General features: G+C 44.3%; 11 protein-coding genes and 1 non-coding gene across 12 annotated transcripts; 4 read left to right on the forward strand and 8 right to left on the reverse strand. All coding sequences in view use genetic code 12, as the record gives it.

Annotated features, from left to right (window-relative positions):
• Positions 1 to 152: 152 nt before the first annotated feature.
• Positions 153 to 1265, reverse strand: PGUG_01922 (uncharacterized protein; the record flags this gene model as incomplete). The annotated part of the gene is made up of 1 exon (XM_001486201.1): positions 153 to 1265. The coding sequence occupies one exon, from the start codon at positions 1263 to 1265 to the stop codon at positions 153 to 155; it is 1113 nt and encodes a 370-aa protein (XP_001486251.1).
• An 81-nt stretch (positions 1266 to 1346) lies between these two features.
• On the forward strand, positions 1347 to 2399 carry PGUG_01923 (peptidylprolyl isomerase; the record flags this gene model as incomplete). Its single annotated transcript, XM_001486202.1, has 1 exon — positions 1347 to 2399. The coding sequence occupies one exon, from the start codon at positions 1347 to 1349 to the stop codon at positions 2397 to 2399; it is 1053 nt and encodes a 350-aa protein (XP_001486252.2).
• Positions 2400 to 2480: 81 nt separating this feature from the next.
• PGUG_01924 (ubiquitin-protein ligase) lies at positions 2481 to 4052 on the reverse strand (the record flags this gene model as incomplete). The annotated part of the gene is made up of 1 exon (XM_001486203.1): positions 2481 to 4052. One exon carries the CDS (start codon positions 4050 to 4052, stop codon positions 2481 to 2483), a length of 1572 nt encoding a protein of 523 aa, XP_001486253.2.
• Positions 4053 to 4310: 258 nt separating this feature from the next.
• Positions 4311 to 5960, reverse strand: SAP9 (aspartyl protease; the record flags this gene model as incomplete). Its single annotated transcript, XM_001486204.1, has 1 exon — positions 4311 to 5960. The coding sequence occupies one exon, from the start codon at positions 5958 to 5960 to the stop codon at positions 4311 to 4313; it is 1650 nt and encodes a 549-aa protein (XP_001486254.2).
• A 704-nt stretch (positions 5961 to 6664) lies between these two features.
• ZCF8 (Zcf8p) lies at positions 6665 to 7651 on the reverse strand (the record flags this gene model as incomplete). The annotated part of the gene is made up of 1 exon (XM_001486205.1): positions 6665 to 7651. The coding sequence occupies one exon, from the start codon at positions 7649 to 7651 to the stop codon at positions 6665 to 6667; it is 987 nt and encodes a 328-aa protein (XP_001486255.2).
• On the reverse strand, positions 7626 to 9179 carry PGUG_01927 (Zn(II)2Cys6 transcription factor domain-containing protein; the record flags this gene model as incomplete). The annotated part of the gene is made up of 1 exon (XM_001486206.1): positions 7626 to 9179. One exon carries the CDS (start codon positions 9177 to 9179, stop codon positions 7626 to 7628), a length of 1554 nt encoding a protein of 517 aa, XP_001486256.2.
• Positions 9180 to 10061: 882 nt separating this feature from the next.
• ALI1 (Ali1p) lies at positions 10062 to 10910 on the forward strand (the record flags this gene model as incomplete). The annotated part of the gene is made up of 1 exon (XM_001486207.1): positions 10062 to 10910. The coding sequence occupies one exon, from the start codon at positions 10062 to 10064 to the stop codon at positions 10908 to 10910; it is 849 nt and encodes a 282-aa protein (XP_001486257.1).
• Positions 10911 to 10989: 79 nt separating this feature from the next.
• Positions 10990 to 12129, reverse strand: END3 (End3p; the record flags this gene model as incomplete). The annotated part of the gene is made up of 1 exon (XM_001486208.1): positions 10990 to 12129. One exon carries the CDS (start codon positions 12127 to 12129, stop codon positions 10990 to 10992), a length of 1140 nt encoding a protein of 379 aa, XP_001486258.2.
• Positions 12130 to 12355: 226 nt separating this feature from the next.
• Positions 12356 to 12427, forward strand: PGUG_05995. The gene has a single exon. It is a non-coding gene; the product is annotated as a tRNA-Gly (tRNA).
• Positions 12428 to 12522: 95 nt separating this feature from the next.
• Positions 12523 to 12756, reverse strand: PGUG_01930 (mitochondrial 37S ribosomal protein uS13m; the record flags this gene model as incomplete). Its single annotated transcript, XM_001486209.1, has 1 exon — positions 12523 to 12756. The coding sequence occupies one exon, from the start codon at positions 12754 to 12756 to the stop codon at positions 12523 to 12525; it is 234 nt and encodes a 77-aa protein (XP_001486259.2).
• A 405-nt stretch (positions 12757 to 13161) lies between these two features.
• On the reverse strand, positions 13162 to 14052 carry PGUG_01931 (uncharacterized protein; the record flags this gene model as incomplete). The annotated part of the gene is made up of 1 exon (XM_001486210.1): positions 13162 to 14052. The coding sequence occupies one exon, from the start codon at positions 14050 to 14052 to the stop codon at positions 13162 to 13164; it is 891 nt and encodes a 296-aa protein (XP_001486260.2).
• Positions 14053 to 15267: 1215 nt separating this feature from the next.
• PGUG_01932 (uncharacterized protein) lies at positions 15268 to 17331 on the forward strand (the record flags this gene model as incomplete). Its single annotated transcript, XM_001486211.1, has 1 exon — positions 15268 to 17331. The coding sequence occupies one exon, from the start codon at positions 15268 to 15270 to the stop codon at positions 17329 to 17331; it is 2064 nt and encodes a 687-aa protein (XP_001486261.2).

A 17331-nucleotide genomic window follows, 5' to 3' on the forward strand; every position in this document is an offset into this window, starting at 1 on the left:
AAGGCACGACTGAGATCGCGTTGTTGACAGGGAGTGCACACAAGACAATGACTTCGATGGGTAGTGGTCAGATGGTTGATTGATCTGCGAACAAAAACCATATGGAATGAATGAATGTCTTTTTAAATGAAGGTATTTACATGCTATATACATCATATTCTGCGCTGGTAGTAATTGCGGAACGAGGTCCATGCCAATCTCCATTCTTTCTGATTGAACTTTGGGTGCAAAATATCAAAATCAAATCGTTCAAGTTTTCGCAAGTATAAAGATGTGGGCACAGCCACCATGAACGGGGTGAAAATTGCATCTGGGACGTTTTTTCTCCAATTTCTGGAGTGGCGCTGAAGAAGTTCGTCGTCACTTTGACTGCGAACAGTTTCGACAATACCCTCTTTCAAGTTTTTCAATTTGGTTCTGGCGGTGATCATATGGTCGTTAGCGGTAATTGCTGTTTCGTAAACCACATTTTTGAGCTGTTCGCGAAGCTCTTGAGTGTTTTCGGTGTGACCGTTCATCAATCTTAGCACAGACTCCTGTGAAAGATCAAATTTGGTCATTATGTCCACCGGCAAAGTCACCAAGTTTTTCGTCTTTGAGTAGTATTCGAGCCCCAAGATCATTGAGCTCACTGCAGTGGCCTGGCCTATATGGGCAGCAATGTCACTCACGGTAGTTTGTAAGTCTGGTGAGTTCTCGAGAAGCCTTATGGATGAGGGAGATATTGAAGGCGAGAGAAGAAGTCCTTGGGTTGCGTAGTTCAATTGTGAGTATGTTCCCTCTCCATAGGAGCATATAGCATCAACTGTCTGGAACTGTCTGTCATTGAGAAACTGACGTCTGGTTTGCATGATTCGGTGAAAGTAAGAGATGTCCAAGTTCATGTCGTTGCGGACTGCTTCCCTCAATAATGTGCAGATGGGTTCACCAATATCTCTAGTTGAATCGGGCTGGGTGAATGCTCTGGTGAGCATATCAGTCCAAAAGCGAAACTTGATGTCAGAAGTTGTGATTCCCATAGAGTTGGAAAGTTGTGATGAAGCACGCGAGCTCACTGATTCGGGGTTGTTTCCGCCGTCGTGGATCTTGTTAATTTCAACATTGAATGCTCGGATCGCCAAAAATGCATCTCTAGCTGGCTCTGGAATATAGTGTCCAAGAATATAGGAGGACCTATCATAAGTTTCTAGCATTCGATTGACATCTTTACGAGCTGCCAAGATGGCGTCAGTGCCACTGGCTAGTGTTCGTACCTGCCGGAACATGAATATTAGCTGAGAAGCAAATTAACTTGAAGTGAGCGAGCCCCACAAATCGCAGTGGGTGCAGGCTGCGATGCTCATCTCATGAAGGTCGAGGCAGTGAACCCTAGTGTATTTCTAGACATCAAAATAGGTGCTAGGGATGTGGGGAGAGTGGTGATTGAACTCTATGAGCAACAGGCTCCACTTACATCCTCTTGGTTCCAATCGCGTATCAACCAACATGTATTTGATGGGGTCAAATTTGGCCGAGCTATCAAGAACTTTATGGTGCAAACAGCTGTAGAAGAAGGTCAAGAAGCTGAAGTTCCCGCTTTAGAAAATTTGGGAGGTTCTTTGGATACTCCATTTCAAGTCTGTACTGTCAATGATGCTTCAGGCAACTTTTTCATCACCACTTTTCCACAACCGCATCTTCAAGGTCAACAGACGGTTTTTGGTCAAGTGACCCACGGCAAGTTCGTTGTACGACAAATGGAACAAGTCAAAGCATCTTCGAGTGGTGTTCCGGAAGAAACGATACAAATTACCAATACTGGAATCTGGACAGAAGGTATGGATGTTCCTGTTACTGATGCAAGCTACGATACTCGAGGCGGAGATATTTACGAAGAATATCCAGACGATGATACCCATATCGACAAAGAATCCTCTGAGCTGGTCTACGATGCCGCCTGTGCCATAAAAGAAAGTGGAACCTTGCTTTATAAAGCTGGGGATGTGCAACTGGCATTTTTCAAGTACAGAAAATGTTTGCGATATGTGATGGAATTTATTCCGGACATTGACCAGGAACCAGAGTGGTATAAGAAGTATTCTGACTTAAAAATCAAGCTATATCTCAACCTATCGCTCACTGCCATGCACTTGAAAAATTGGCAAAAAACGATAGACTACGCTACTTATATTATCGAGCTGGCCGGGGTCGAAAAGCAAACTCAAGCAAAGGCATATTTTCGCCGAGGAAAGGCTTTGGTGGGTTCCAAGAAGTATGATGAAGCCATTTCAGACCTCAAAGAGGCACAAAAACTCGTTCCTGACGATAAGGCAATTGCGTCTGAATTGGCTTCGACAGAGGAAATTCTTCAACAACGCAAGGCTCACGAAAAAGCAAAGTACGCCAAATTTTTCAAGTAGAAGTTAGCCAAGCTCTTCAAGTAGTCAAATTAGCCAAATTCTCAAGAATTTAAAGGTATCATGGTATTCTATATAGATATGCTACTCCTCCGCATGTCTCTCCTCCGTATGTCTCTCCTCTGTATGTCCCTCCTCTGTATGTCCCTCCTCTTGTTCATTCTCTTGCTCGTTTTCTTCATTTTGGTTCTGTTCAGCTTGCCTGGTAAGGTCTCCCAAATTCATATAGTCAACAACATCACTTGTCGTCTCCACGCCTGTTTCCGTCCTTCTACTGGAGACTCCTTGAGGAAACAAAGACTCTCGTGGTCCACGGAGATATGATAAAATATTGGAGAGAACTCCTCCCTCGCGGCCAGGATTGGTATTGTCTTGAGAGTTCTGAAGCGAGTCCAAAGACGAGTTAAGAGCACGCCCTCCATTGAGAAACACTATTGGAGTTGTACCTCCATTGGGTGAGTTTGCTGGGCTAATGGTGGCTGGCGCCGTGTCCTCTTCGACCTTTTGTCTGCACAAAGGACAAGTGGTATTCGTTTTGAGCCATTCGTTAAGACACGATCTACCGAAAACATGGCCACAGGGCAACTCCGCAGGAAGATGTTTGTAAACGGTGGTGTCGTCGGACAAGTATTTCGGAGCACGAGAAGATGTTTCTTCAGTGGTGTCTACGGGTGGCAGTGGTGACTGAGGGAGCAGTGGAGCATCGATATTTGGCGAAGCCTGGTAGTTGACATCATCTCCAGATAAAGGATCTGGTGAATTGAGACGACGTCTCTTGCAATGTCCCTCTTCTCTATTTTCTTCCCCTTCGCTAGCGCTCTCGTATTCTTCGAAACAAATGGAGCATACGCTTCCCTCGTCTTGATGTTTGATTGGGAACGAATTGAACTTTTCCACGGTTGTTCCAACCTTTTTATGAAGTCCGCTCACAATAGTTCGGTATGCCATCAGCGTAGCATACCTAACAAGTTCTTGCATGATTCGGGGTTGTCTGTTGGACGCATTGTCAGGAAATGTCATTACTAACGAACCCAGTCTATTAGGGTTCTGTGGATTATTGTTGTCTGAAAACACATAGTTGACGGTGATGAGTATGGTGCCACTAGAATCTCCATCGTTGGAGGATCCGTCCAGAGAACGAGGAATGGGAAAGAAATGGAAGTGTCTGTGCGGAGGGTTCGACTGGGTTGTCGGAGGAGCATCTTGGGAGTCTTGGGATTCAGATTCATGCTGCGAGTTTGATGGAACCGAAGGTTCAGAGTCGTTGGTTGTTTCTTGAGCAGTGTAAGCACTGGCACCGCTGGACCCTGATGAATGCGGTATTTCTATGTATCCACTCGGTCTTTCCAGAGACGAACTTGTGTCTTCCAGTGCTTCGGATTGTTCCACTGACGCCGCAGATTCCACTCCAGTGCTTTCCATACCAACGTTTTCCCGCTCCGTGACTTCCGGTTCTTCAAGAGCGTCCGTCATCGTTTGCTCTTGGGTGTCACCGTCGAGCGGAGCCGAGTCGGTTTGCTGCTCTTTTTGTGCTCTTTCCCTTCTGCGCTGGGCTCTCCTCGAGTTGGACGAGCCCGAGTCTCGTAATATGGTGTCCAATATGCGGTCAAATACGTTCAAAGACCGCCGCTGGTCTGGTCGAGAGTTGCGGGGCATTGTGACTAGGGACCAAATTCCGGGTTAAATTTTTGAATTATGCCACTTTGAAGGTCTACTTGTGATCTAGGCGTTGGAATATAGTGGATTTGGCTGTCTAACAGACAAAGAAAGTACCCGCTGTGTATGGATCAAAAACCACTAGTGTTGCCTTAGTAATGATTCGTGCGACACAAATGTGGTTACGATTGGTGTTGGGGTTTGACGTCATGGAGATAAGTCGTATAGCTTTAATGTATTCTATATAAACTGCGATGCTTAGCAAACCACAAACAATGACCCAATTGCCACAAATGCCATAACGAGCGGCACACTGAGGATAGAACCTCCACTTTTCAGATGACCGCTACTGCTGCTGCTACTACCGGTACCGAGATTGGCACTTCCAGATATAATAGATTCACCTTCGTTGGAAGCGATGCTTGTCAGTGAATAGTTTGGAGCCTTCAGTGCCAGAGGAATTGACGAGGTTACCACCTCAACGTTTTCGTCGTTGGTGAATTTGACCTGGGCGAACGAAACCTCGTAATCATCCAAATCGTAGACAATGTACATGTGACGCAAGATGTTGTCACCGAACAAAACGTAACGAGAGTCGCTGCTTTGGGGGAGCAATGTCAAGAAACAGGTGTTTCCGTTGCTCAGAGCAGGTGCTTGAATTGCAGAAAGAGGAATCTCGAGTTTGTTACCGCTGAAATCCAACGTGATTTTGGCATTGTCGTCGTCTATGCAACTCATGACGTATGCTCCTGCTGAACTGGAATATCTGGCACCCACGGTATTTGCAACGTTTTCGAGCATGTCTTCAAAAATGTACGAGTAGGTGGATCCAGTGTCCAATACCACTGCATGTGCCTTGGAAGAAATGGTATAATTTTTCGAACCGGACTCGATTTGCATGGCGTTGAGAGCCACCTCTATACGGATGGGAGTGTCGGTATATTGTGAGTAGGAGTTGACCATGGGGACAGTTTGAAGAGTTCCACTGTACTTTGCCGAGTCCACAGCACCAAATAAAATCAGCCCCAGACTGTCAGATTCCTCACCGAGATAAAGTGAAAAAACATTCTTGTGGATGATCCCGTCATCCTTGAGTTTCAATGGAAGATTCAGGTAAGTGTAACCTCCACTCTGGCCGCTACTGCCCGTGAAAGAGCTGGTGACTTCAAGACCAATAAGACCAATACCCAACACTCCCACATTAGAACTGGTTTCGTTGGCCACTGCAAAGCTCAATGATTTCACGGTGGTGTTGCCGATAATGACATCATCGTGGCCCCAAACTCCATTGGCATCGGTACCATCGGCATACAGAATGGAGAATGCAGGAGCCGACAGATTACGTTTGAACGAGTCCGAGTTGGCGGTAGCAAACGATCCGTGGCCCGTGCAAGTATTGGTTTCGTGGGCGTACGAAGCGGTAGCATAATCACCGCCTTCGGTGAGTTCTATGGTGGTGTAAAAACCTGCCTTTTCATGGCCAACTTCCTTGTGAGCACCCTTGCTGGAACCCTTTTTGGTTTCGTCTTCGGGCAACGTAATCAAGCGTTCCCGCTTCCGTTTGGCAGACTGCAGCACTGCTTCACACCGTAAGTCATGCGACATGATCCACAAATCGGAAGACCCGGTATCCACCAATACACCCACCTTGTTTTCATTGGAACCAAATTTGAGCTCAGCAAGGTAGAAAGTATTCTCGTTTTTAATCTCCATATCCAACAGACCATCACGCTTGACTAGTTCTCCTCGCTTATGTCGAGCCATATCCCATGTTGAAGAACCTCGATGGATTTCAAAATCGATTTTGAAAGGTGTATTTCCAGCATTTTCGGTATCGGAGACAGCAGCTGCTGATACAGCACACACAGCAGCGTATGCTAGCGAGGCAACAGATAAGAAGGGCCTCATGAAATTATAGCAACGGCAAAAACGTTATTGCTATTTATAGTGAATCAGAACACGATGCCAAGGTGAGAGAGAGCACTGCCCACATTGGCCTGCATGAAAATAGTGTGGAAACCAGTTTTAAATCGGGATAATTAGCGTCACTTGCCGAGACGACACGGGGCTGAAGATGGGGCTGAATGCAGGCTACGTGAGAAAGAACAAGGATTCATAGGACGTTGTAGTAGCTAGATGGTGGTATAGAACCGCCCTTCCTCTATATGTGGTGATGGCCGCGCGGCCCACAAACCAGTGAACCACTCGAGCTGAATGTGCAGGCGACGGAGAACCCAACCACCGGCCCGCGTGGCTGAGACGTCACTTGCTGCAAATAAATGTGTGAACTAAGCGGATACGTGAGCGGGGTTCTGCATCGGCAACAATACGAGCGGTGTTCGTAATTGGTAAATTAATGCAACGTCACATATCGTAGTTTACGAGCAGGTAAGGCTGAACGTAGTTGACTGTAGATAAGATCTGAGTCAATGGCTAATGCTGAAGTTAATGCTGAAGTACCTTCAATCTAGACTTGACCAACAATTTCAATTGTAGACTGAACTTCATTGTAAGCTGAGAACTTCGATTGTAAACTGAATTTTCGTGAGCATACAGAATCAGACTGATATCAATGTAGACTTTCGAATGTAGCTTGCTATCATTGTAGACTGCTATTCCGTCTCGTACGATGGTCGCGAATGCTGCTCCACAAAACTATCCACAATTTCTGGAGTTAATGGGATGCCTCGGGATCGTCCGTGGTTATTCTCTAGTAACTGCTGACTGAATTCAAGCAGTCGAGTGATGGGAATGGACTTGGTTGCATTGTTCTCAATGTATTCAAAGAGATCCCATAGCTTTTCCACATATTCTACAAACACCAATTCCGACCCAAAAAATGCTCGATGAAGGTGCTGCCACACCTCGGTATTGTCCATGCTTTCGTCTATGTAGGTGACGAGCTGGGTGAAACTATCTCTTGGTGCTTGCAATAATTCGTCCACTAAAGACCGAATAGTGGTGATGACTTGCCAGGTGGTTTGAAATTCTGATGTGCAGCCTAGAGGTAATGGGCATTGCTTCAGCGCTTTCCATAACCTTAGGGTGATTTCATTGTAGCTGGTGTAACACTCATCGAAAACCCATTGGTAATCAATAGCTGTGATTGAAATATCAATACCTAAATGTTCCGCAGGTAAAAAATTGACGAGAACCAACAACAACATTCCATGACATACAAGACAATGGTAAAAAATTCTGATGTAGTAAAGTGACCCATTCATTAAACCCTCAAAAAATGTACGGGTTCCATCACTGGTCGCTTGTAGTTGATTGTCGAAACGCAATGCCAAATCAAATAGATTGATTTGTGATGTCAAATATGAAGCATAACGAAGTGAAGGAAAGTACCGAGTCTCCATACGAATGAAACTAAGCCATCTGACAAAAAATGACAAAGTTAATTGGTTTTTGATCACCAATGCACCGTCGCCCGGTTGCTCGACATAATTGTTGGCGGCTAACCGCGAATCTAGGTCGTTCAATTCTTCATTCAACATCATGTATGCGTCGGTATAAAGCAAATGGTAAGACCTAATCAAGTCAATTATTGTCTTGGCCTTGCGGGTTCGCTTATAGTAGTATGATGCAAGCTTCATGATAAACTCTTGATTGATAACATACGAATAAGGGTACCGGAAAATTGCTTTCCGCCGCCTCCTTATGAGGAACAATTGATGTCAGTAACAACTTGAACGAATCGGATACCTGCCACCGCTGTATTCTAGGTACTTCTAGCTCAACCAAGCGAAAAAGTAACCAAAGTCGTCCAATTATATGAAATTCGGTGGTATCTGGGTACACCATATTTTCATCCCGTTCACGAACGAGGTCAGCAAAATCTTTATTTTCATAAAGAAAAACCACAATGTCTTGTTGCAATTCACAAAGTGCATCATAGTCTTTGTTTGCCAACAAATACACATGACGAACCAATACCCACGTTATGTTGTATAAGGCGTCGGTAAGTTTGAGGTTCTTACGGAGTTTGGCATGGATACTCAACAACAATGAATTCCATTCTACCAACACCTCCGCTTTGCTCGATACCAATTCGGGAGAGTCATTGATATACAAGAGCCCATTGATCATGATGCTAATGCCTAGAGAAACCATTCGAAGAGTATCCACATTGGTGTAAAACTCGGTATCATTGTTGATGCTAATGTCCCGAAGAAAGTCTACGAACATCACGATAGCCCGTGCCGTTGGCAAAACCGCTTCTACAAAGTCTTTTGAAGCTTGCCTGTGATTTAAATATAGCTGGTTGAAGAACTCATTCGAATAAGCAAACTTGGCTCGAAATTGAGCTGTTTCTTCCTCCAGTAGGGCAATAAGGGTTTGGCGATCCTCGTGTTCCTCAATGTCAATTTGGGAGGGTCCTCTTGGGGTGCACGCTTCGAAAGGTGGAGGAGCGATGGGCTGAGGATATTGAAGTTGAGCAAGTTGTTGGTGGTATATTGTCTCTGGGACCTGGTCTTTAAACTGGATGCTTATTTGTCTGTCGATATGATTAATGTTCGGAGTTTCCAAGTCTGGTTCTTGTTTTATTGGTGGGTCCAAATGTTCATTTATGTGAGTCGAACCATTAGAATACTGGCTGGGAAGAATGGGTACGACACCAAGCGGAATGCTTCCCGGAAATGGAAACGGTGGTGGTGAGACTCCAGGAAGAGGAAATGCAGTGTAAAATGGCGTTGGAGCTGGTGGTGCTGGTGCTGGTGGTGCTGGTGCTGATGGAGCTGGTGGAGCTGATGGGGCTGATGGAGCAGCTTCAGGTTGCCATGCTGAATTGTGGGTGGTATGAAGACTTTGAGGCGGCACGTATTTGGAATGAAGCGGACTGGAAGTTTCCATTGGTGGGTGAGAAGTGTCGATGACTATTGATACTTCCGTCTCGGAAATCGCCGAGTTTCTCTGTTTCCATTGGGTTTTCTTGCGTCTACGGTTGGCGATCCGTTCTAGTTCCTCCTCAGAAGGTGGTTGTGGTGGATCTTCAAGGCACTTGTCGGCTCTCCTTGATCTTTCACAAGAACGACAAGGGATCTGAAGGTCACATTTTAACTTTAGTTTTTTGCAAGGGCCACAGCTGTATGAACGCCGCTTACGTCGTTGGTTGGTTGACATGGGGATGATGAAGGTAGAAGTGGGTTTTAGGATTGAAATTTACAATCGAAATCCATACAAGCAGGTTGATTCAGCAAACTTTTATGTTATTCGGAAGTTGAGAAAGTGTGCAACAAACACTTGGAAGCGGGATCAGTGGACAGAAAAGCAAAGGGAAAAATTGCGCAAACTCTGATCCAAGCTTGCTGTTGCCACTGTTAACTTTCTGCTTTAAAGTGAACACTGTTTTCTGCGGGGCCAATGCTTTTGTGCAGCCAGTGCATGCATATATTAGGTTATCTGCAGTCTACGAATACGGGAAATTATGGTTAAATGTACGATCTAAGTGGGGAACGACAGATCTTCATACATGAGAAAATTATAATATGGTGAAGAAATGGTAAAGTGGAAAAAAAATTCGTTGCTAAGATCTCGTTTGACACTTCACCATTGTTCTTTGGTCCGGACTATTCCCTAAATCTGCACGACATGCGCGAAATATTATTAAGTCGATGGAATTTGCCGCATTAATTTACGGTGCGAACTAAAATGGTAGATGAAGTATTGTGCGAGAGGCTCACCATGCGCCACTTGATTACGATAGAAAAGATGAACAAATATACTTCTTTTTCTCTTCCAAACTTCTTTTTTTCGTTGTTCGGTCACTTCCGATTTCGCGTCCTGACATACGCTGGGCGGCTATTCGTTGTCCAATTCGCCACACCGCGCCGAGTTCGCATGTCCAACTCTAGTTACCAATACGGTTGTTGGTGCGGATTATGTAAGCGACCGATCATTGAACCGACCGTGGCACCGTAAACGCCCTTACCTAATCTCAGTCTCTCGCTTACTACGCCGTCCGACCAATCGAACCGCGAACATTCAAAATTATCATCACTTGCAATGTTAGCGACTAGGACCGTCGGTCGTACTGCATCCCGCTGCATGTCTAGGGTCGTAAGACCCGGTGCTGTGAGGTCCTTCTCCGTTTCTCGTGTTTCCCGTAACGAAGAATTCGTGGATCTTAGTAAACTTCCTCGTCCAAAACCGCAAACTCCAGTGGTGCCATTACAAAATCCGGCTGAAAAATACAAAGAAGTCAATGAAGAGCTCCATAAGTTTGGCAGGTACATTATGGGGTGCATGCCCAAATATATCCAGCAGTTCTCGGTGTGGAAGGACGAATTGGTGTTGTATGTTGCTCCTTCAGCTTTGAGACCAACCATGCTTTTTTTAAAGCATCACACTCCAGCTGATTTCAAGTCGGTGATGGATGTTACTGCCGCAGACTACCCTTCTAGAACCAACCGGTTCGATGTGGTTTACAACTTGTTGTCTGTCCGTCATAATTCGAGAATTAGAGTGAAAACTTACGCTAGTGAAACTACTGCCGTTCCCTCGGTGGTTCCTCTTTTTGAAGGAGCCAATTGGTTCGAAAGAGAGACCTACGATTTGTTCGGTATTTTCTTTGAAGGTCATCCAGATTTGAGAAGAATTATGACCGATTACGGTTTTGAAGGCCACCCATTGAGAAAGGACTTCCCCACCACCGGTTACACCGAGATCAGATACGACGAGGAAAAAAAGAGAGTGGTATACGAGCCATTAGAATTGACCCAGGCATTCAGAAACTTCTCTGTGGGGTCTTCTGTGTGGGAACCTGTTGGTGATGGTAAGGACTTTACTCCTGAGTCTTTCAAGTTGCCAACTCCTGAAGCAGAACCAGAAGCCGAAGGCCAGGAGAAGAAGTAGTTGCATAGAGACATCATAGTAACGTAGTAATCTAGTTAAACCTAACTGAGATGTTATTTTTTAACTGAGTTGTGTAATTTTAACTGAGTTGTGCTATTTCTTGGTCCAACTGTTGTAGTTCTGCCTGTTTGCGAGCATAATACTGCTCGAGTTCTCGTACTTGGCCTTCGATCAACTCAATATCGTTCTTTACATCGGTCAAGTTCTTGTCGGGCTTAACCTTGAGTTGCTCTTCCTTGTACTTCAACAATTGCTCATATTCGTGCTTGGTAACTCCCAATTCATTGGTTTGTGTGGTGGATGATTCTTTTGATGTTTTATTCAAAAGATCTTCCAAATTGGCAAGCTCACGTCTCAAACGTACCTCTTCCCAGTCGGTACCCTCTGTAGCAGAAAAGTCTGTTCCTCTTTCATTGGTGGTGCTACGGCCAACTTTTTGCAAGTAACTCTCACCAAAAGCCTTTTTATTGTTTGCACTTGTAGGTGAAGAGACTTGAGGTACCGACTCAGAAAGGTCATATGATGGAGTTTCCTTAGAAAAAGTGGCACGGAGCGAAGCAGGGACTCCATGGGGTACTCGTTTACCATTTTCGCGCTGGTTAAGAATATGAAGAAATACCAACGTTTGGTCTTTATCAATGGTTTCAAACGACTTTGGATTCACCAAGTTCCATGCTGAAGAAATGCTTTCTTTAGGCACTTTGGTCAATGTCTGATACAACCCTTCAAGACTTTGAAATCGAACTCGTCCATACGAATCACTGTTGGAATTGTATATCGACTCATAAGTGGCTTTGTCCGTGGGAGAAATATACCAATCAAAGTCATCAGAGAGCAATTCTTCGTCTTCTTCGTCATCATTGCTGCTTCTTCCACCATCATATTGATTATTTCCCGTTGCTACCGCCCGATTAGCTTGTATCAAATACGCTTTAGAAGCTGGAATGAGCCATCCGGGAAGCTCCGCGGGAACGTCCAGCTGGCTCCCGTTAACTATATCAAAGATAAGCCTCATAGCTATGCAAAACTCTTCAAAATCCAAATTTCCATCGCTATCAATGTCCGAAAGCTCCCAAATCTTTGATAATTTATCTTGAGGAAGTTGTGAATTTTTTAACACGGGTGACACTTTCGACCCACTGAGCTTGTTATCTTGTGGCTTGAGACCCTGGAAGATCTCCCAGTACTTTTTGATTTCCCATTCTTCGAGTTGTGGCATGCTAGTTTGGGTGAAAGGTGAAGTTGGTGAGCGTGAGATAGCGCGGGCTTATATGCCGTACCATGGTAAAATAAGTGAATTGTTTTCTATGTGAAAGAGAAGTTACTAGCATCACAAGCAAGATCACCGTACTCTCTACAGAAACTATAACTTGAGGTCATTTAATTGGGGTTATGCCTACTGTACCTATTAGTACCTGATAATTGCCAAACACATCAAGGTGTACGGGCGGTTGGTGTAGTGGTTAACACATCTGCCTTCCAAGCAGGTGTCACGGGTTCGATTCCCGTACCGCTCATTCTTTTTTCACTAAACCATTTTAATACAAAGAGACCTCATTAGGTTTCTTTTTACATTTCATTTTTTACATTTTCTCATATCTAATGCCTATATTTACAAGTGTCTCTCTACTCTATTCAAGCGACGAGCCGTAGATGAGTTATTTCTCGTTCTTTGACCACGAACCGGTAAACCAGATGCATGTCTCAGACCAGCATAAGATCCAATCGAACGTTTCAATTTGATGTCGTCTAAGATCTTCTGTTTCAAGTGTCCCTCCACTGATATATCAGACAATTCTTTATTTATGGCCATGATTTGTGGTTCGGTAAGTTGGTTCATTCTCATCTTGGGATAGATGCCGACCTTGGCACATATTCTCTCGGCGGTATTGTAACCCACACCAAAAATGGTCTTTGCCAAACCAATCTTTTGTTAGTTTCTTGGTATTTTAGTGGATAAAAATTGACTGGACGAAGGTTAAAACTATGCGAACCCTATGTGCTTTATGGAAATTTTTGAGGAGAGAGTTGGCTTAAAATTACCCACATAAATCCTCTATGTCCACTCTTTTTATACATACCTTGACCAAAGCATTATGCTTGATGGATTTACCAAATATATGGACGCCCATGGTTCGAAGATGTCGAAGTCAACTTTTCGCAGAATTGATTAGTGTGCATTTATGCAGTACCATCAGATGGAGCGGTTACTATATACTATTAAGCCATTCGTGGTGTAGCGGAACAAGGGTTACGGCATCACCGTTCGCTCCTCGACGTCGAGTCGAAGGATGAGCAACGATTGTAATAAAATGATCATGGTTATGAAACTGGCAAGTCCAACAGGTACCACCGCAAATACTGCAATGTTGTAAAAGTCAAAGAATCTAGCTCTGGACTTGCCTCGAAGATCGAGGTTCAGGGTAATAAAGTTCTGGGCAAAGTACAGTACCGTTAAACAGCAACTGATGAGAATCCATATGTGTAGTCCATATTTGTAGCCATCTGCGGAGAATGCCGATAGAAGATATTGCTCGATGGTTATAATGATAGTTGACATTGAGAGCATACGCACTATAGCAGCTGAGGTGGAATAGGTAACTATCCAACGAATCATAAGTCCATCGAGGAGAGCAAACGTGAGGTAGCCTGCGACTATACACCATACTCCGGTCAAAAAATGTTCTGACATTCGAGCGCTGGTGATGGAAGTTTGTAGTGGTTGACCTGCTAATTCTTCAACAGCATATCCAGCGAAAACTCGGCTCCACGACTGAAAAAGTCCCACGATGCAAGGAATGAGAGATACATCTCTACTACATGCCAAAGCAAAATGTTGTCTAGCATTTAGGAGTCGCAACCCTACCAGTTTGAGAGTATTTTTAGGTTCTTTTTTGCGACCTTCTGTAAGTCCCGATCTGGTTCTGAGTAAAGGAGGTGTAAGTATTCGTTGTTGTTGCTCGTGGAGTCGTTGTGATACTTCGTAGGATGGTACTTCTAAGTCTTCATGGTTCATTGATACTGGGGTTGCTGAAATGGGCGATGCTGCAGTGGTAGCAATTGGTGACGGTGTATGACTTTCGAGGGCTGGATGATGTCGATTTAAATGTCTCATGTTAGATTCAGAGGTATTTATTGCCATTTTGTATTAAGATGACCCCGTGATTACTTTAAACAATTTTGAAACAAATGTGATGAAATTAGCTTGGTGGGGAACTTCGATAAAAGTGCATCAATTACGCAGACCAACGACGGTTCTGGTATCCACAATGGTTCTTTAGATCTATTAACAATAGCAAGACGATAGATTCTCGTTCAATGACCACTAGCCACAAGCCACAAATGTTAGATAACGCACATAAATGTTGCACAAGATGACATGACGGTGCATGGATGTGAACACGCCGAGAGCATATGATTAACAGATGAGGTACTACGCCGATTAGGTTGTGATGGTTATTGTTGTGCAGTGATCCACCTTCATAGTCTAACATATATAAAGGTAATCCTAAATAGCTTCCAATTGTTGACTGATCTCGTCCAACTCCGCCTTGGCGGCAGCATGCTGGCCAGTCAAATCTTCGTACTTGCGCTCCCATTCTTCCTTCTCTGCCTCCAATGATGCTACCTTTCTCTCCAATTGCTCGGCCTTGATATCGGTTTCTCTCAATTTGGCGGTGGTTTCACGCAAATTCTTGTCTGCCTCTTCCAATTCCTCTTCCAATACTTGATTCTTCTTGGTGTAGTTTTCGTTGGAAGTCTTCAAGGAGTGCGACTCGTCGGCGGTCTTCTTGATACCATCAATGTCGGTTTCCAACTTCTCAACCTGCTCTTCCAAAACGTGGTTCTTTCTCGTCAACGCTTGAATTTGATGCTCCTTGTCAAGGTTATCCTGCTCCAACTCCTTGATCTTCTGGGCCAACTCATCCGACTTTTCTTGCCATTTCTCGGCGTCTAACTTCAAGTTGTTGATTTTCTGGGTTAGTTTGATTCGCTAATAATTGTGGTATTTTTAGTACTAGCAGAAAAAAAGAAATTCTAGTGTAAACCACTGAGTCTACTGCAATTCCTGTGACCGAGATCACACCTCAATCGCTTCAAAAACTTACTTCCTTGAGTTTATCCATTTTGTCGTTGTGCAAATCACCGCCTCCGTGATTTTTTGTTTGTTGTCCCGTCTGCTGACTACGCCGTTACGTAAGTGCGTGGTTCGTCGTCTAACAACAATTGCGCGCCGCGCCACCTGTGGCACGGATCACTGCATCGGGCTCAAACAGCCAGCAGCCAGCCATCTACCCTGATCTAAGATGAGTTCTAAGAAGATATCTACAACTACTGGTGAGTCGTAGAATACCCAATGCTGTATTCCCGCTCGACTCTGGAGTCATTTTATACGGTTCCAGAACCTAACTCAAACCCCATTTCCAATACCACCTCTTCCGATTCCAAGAGGTTTTCACCTGGAAACAGCCATGAACAACTATTGCCCCCTAACACACATCGCCGGGTGATTTCAAACCCATTCGAGATCATTTATGATCCAGAAGTAGCATCTGTTGGTGCCCAATTGCCAACTGATACGAGGTCTCTTGAACGTCTCAAATCACCAGGATACTTGGATATAGAAAGAACAATTGACCAAGGCCATGCTCACCGACGAAATCGAAGTAGTCAGATATTTTCGGCTGAACCATCCCCAAAAAGCAAGACATATAATGGAGAAGAAACGCTTACTCCTACCACCAGAATACAGTCGACTCTGCCAGGTTCCAGGATCCAAGAACACCCAGAAATTCCACCAGTGGTCACGATTATCGGCGACCAGTCTATCTTAAGACGAGGCAACTCTGTAATCTCGTCTGGGGCTTCTTTAAGACACCGCAATAGCATTCGAAACCGTTCAAAAATGGTTAAGAAAACCGATTTGCAGCCAGTTGCTGCCGTTGATATCTCTCCACAAACTTCTCCCAAGAGACCAACGAGAAAACTTCGGTTCACCTTCCCTGTAAGACGCCAGAGATCCTTGAAACGTAACCCCAATTATCAACCACTTTCAACTGCCGCTTCAAAATTTGAAACTGCTCATGATTTGTACAGTTACTATTTCAATAACGATGGCCCACGAATGATCAGAGAGCTTTTGCCACCATCCATGCTTAGCTTTGCATACTCCAAATTTGCCAGCATAAATCCTACCCTTCATCTGAGTTTGCGTCGAACCAAAATGGACAATACTTTCACTTCCATATTCATCGACGCAAACGACAAAACCCAAATCTCGGCGCCTATAGAAGGCACATTCAAGAAAAACGATATCCCAATTATTAACGATCCTGAAGTACATTATGACTTGTCTAGAGCAATCTTTGACAAATACAGAAATGCAGTTTTTGCCAACAAGGTGAAAAATCCAGCAACATTTTATGATATCTTTCCTGAGGAGGTTGAAAACTCATTGGTGACTCCTGAGGATGCAGAGTTCTTTACCACAAAACTATATCTCGAAGTTCTTTTGAGGAGAACCGTTGCTGCTAAGATAAACTATAGGTTGAAAGGAACCCGGATGCGCAACTTCAACACTTCATCAGATTCAGCATTTTCACAAGATTCAGACTCAAATGGCGATGGGGGCAATTTGAACAAACACGAATCGCTTCCCAAGCTCAGCTCTGATTCTGGAAATTCTGATTCTGAGTCGGTGAACACGGATGACTTGATGCAGCAGAATGCCTCGTTGTATTCTGGCCTTCTTCCTTCTCCGCAAATCAGTTATTCCAGTAATATTTTTGGCAGTGATTTTGACTTGGCTCCAGCTCTTGAAAAGAGGAGCACTACCGCAAGTCCAAGAGCTATACACAATTTTGGGCACAATGATGAAATACCGGATAGAAACTTGTTCCAACAAGATTCCTACAGACTCCAGCCTATGAATCGGTCAATGGCAACACTCACTTCTACAGATGATTCTGTGACACCAGTTGACATTGCAAGCACTGATAAACTTCTGACCATAGATTCGGAAGTACGCAATAGTTCTTCATCTAAAGAAGGCTCTTCAAGAGAATTATCCTCTGAGGAAAAGCGGCGTAAATCACTGTCGACAGCTCGCTTGTCTTTATTGAACGACCTTGATGGTCTTACGAGTGAGCTTTCATCTTTTATCAACGAAGAAGCTCTGGAACTTGGTCAATCACCAGATGACGATCAGCTTCCCCCGATCAAAACCAACCAGCGTATACCACAAGTAAGCACAAAACATGTGGATGTAACTTCACAAAAGGCATCTATCTACGCTGCTTCTACATGTACAAGTCCATCCAAGAACCATCATGAATCGGATATGGACTCTCAGTTCCTTGTTGCCAGGCGTGAAGATAGCATCTCCACAAGGTCAGCAGTAAGTACAGTCAAGCATAATTAA

Source organism: Meyerozyma guilliermondii, genomic scaffold (assembly GCF_000149425.1).
Source record: "Meyerozyma guilliermondii ATCC 6260 scaffold_2 genomic scaffold, whole genome shotgun sequence".
NCBI lineage: Eukaryota > Fungi > Ascomycota > Pichiomycetes > Serinales > Debaryomycetaceae > Meyerozyma > Meyerozyma guilliermondii.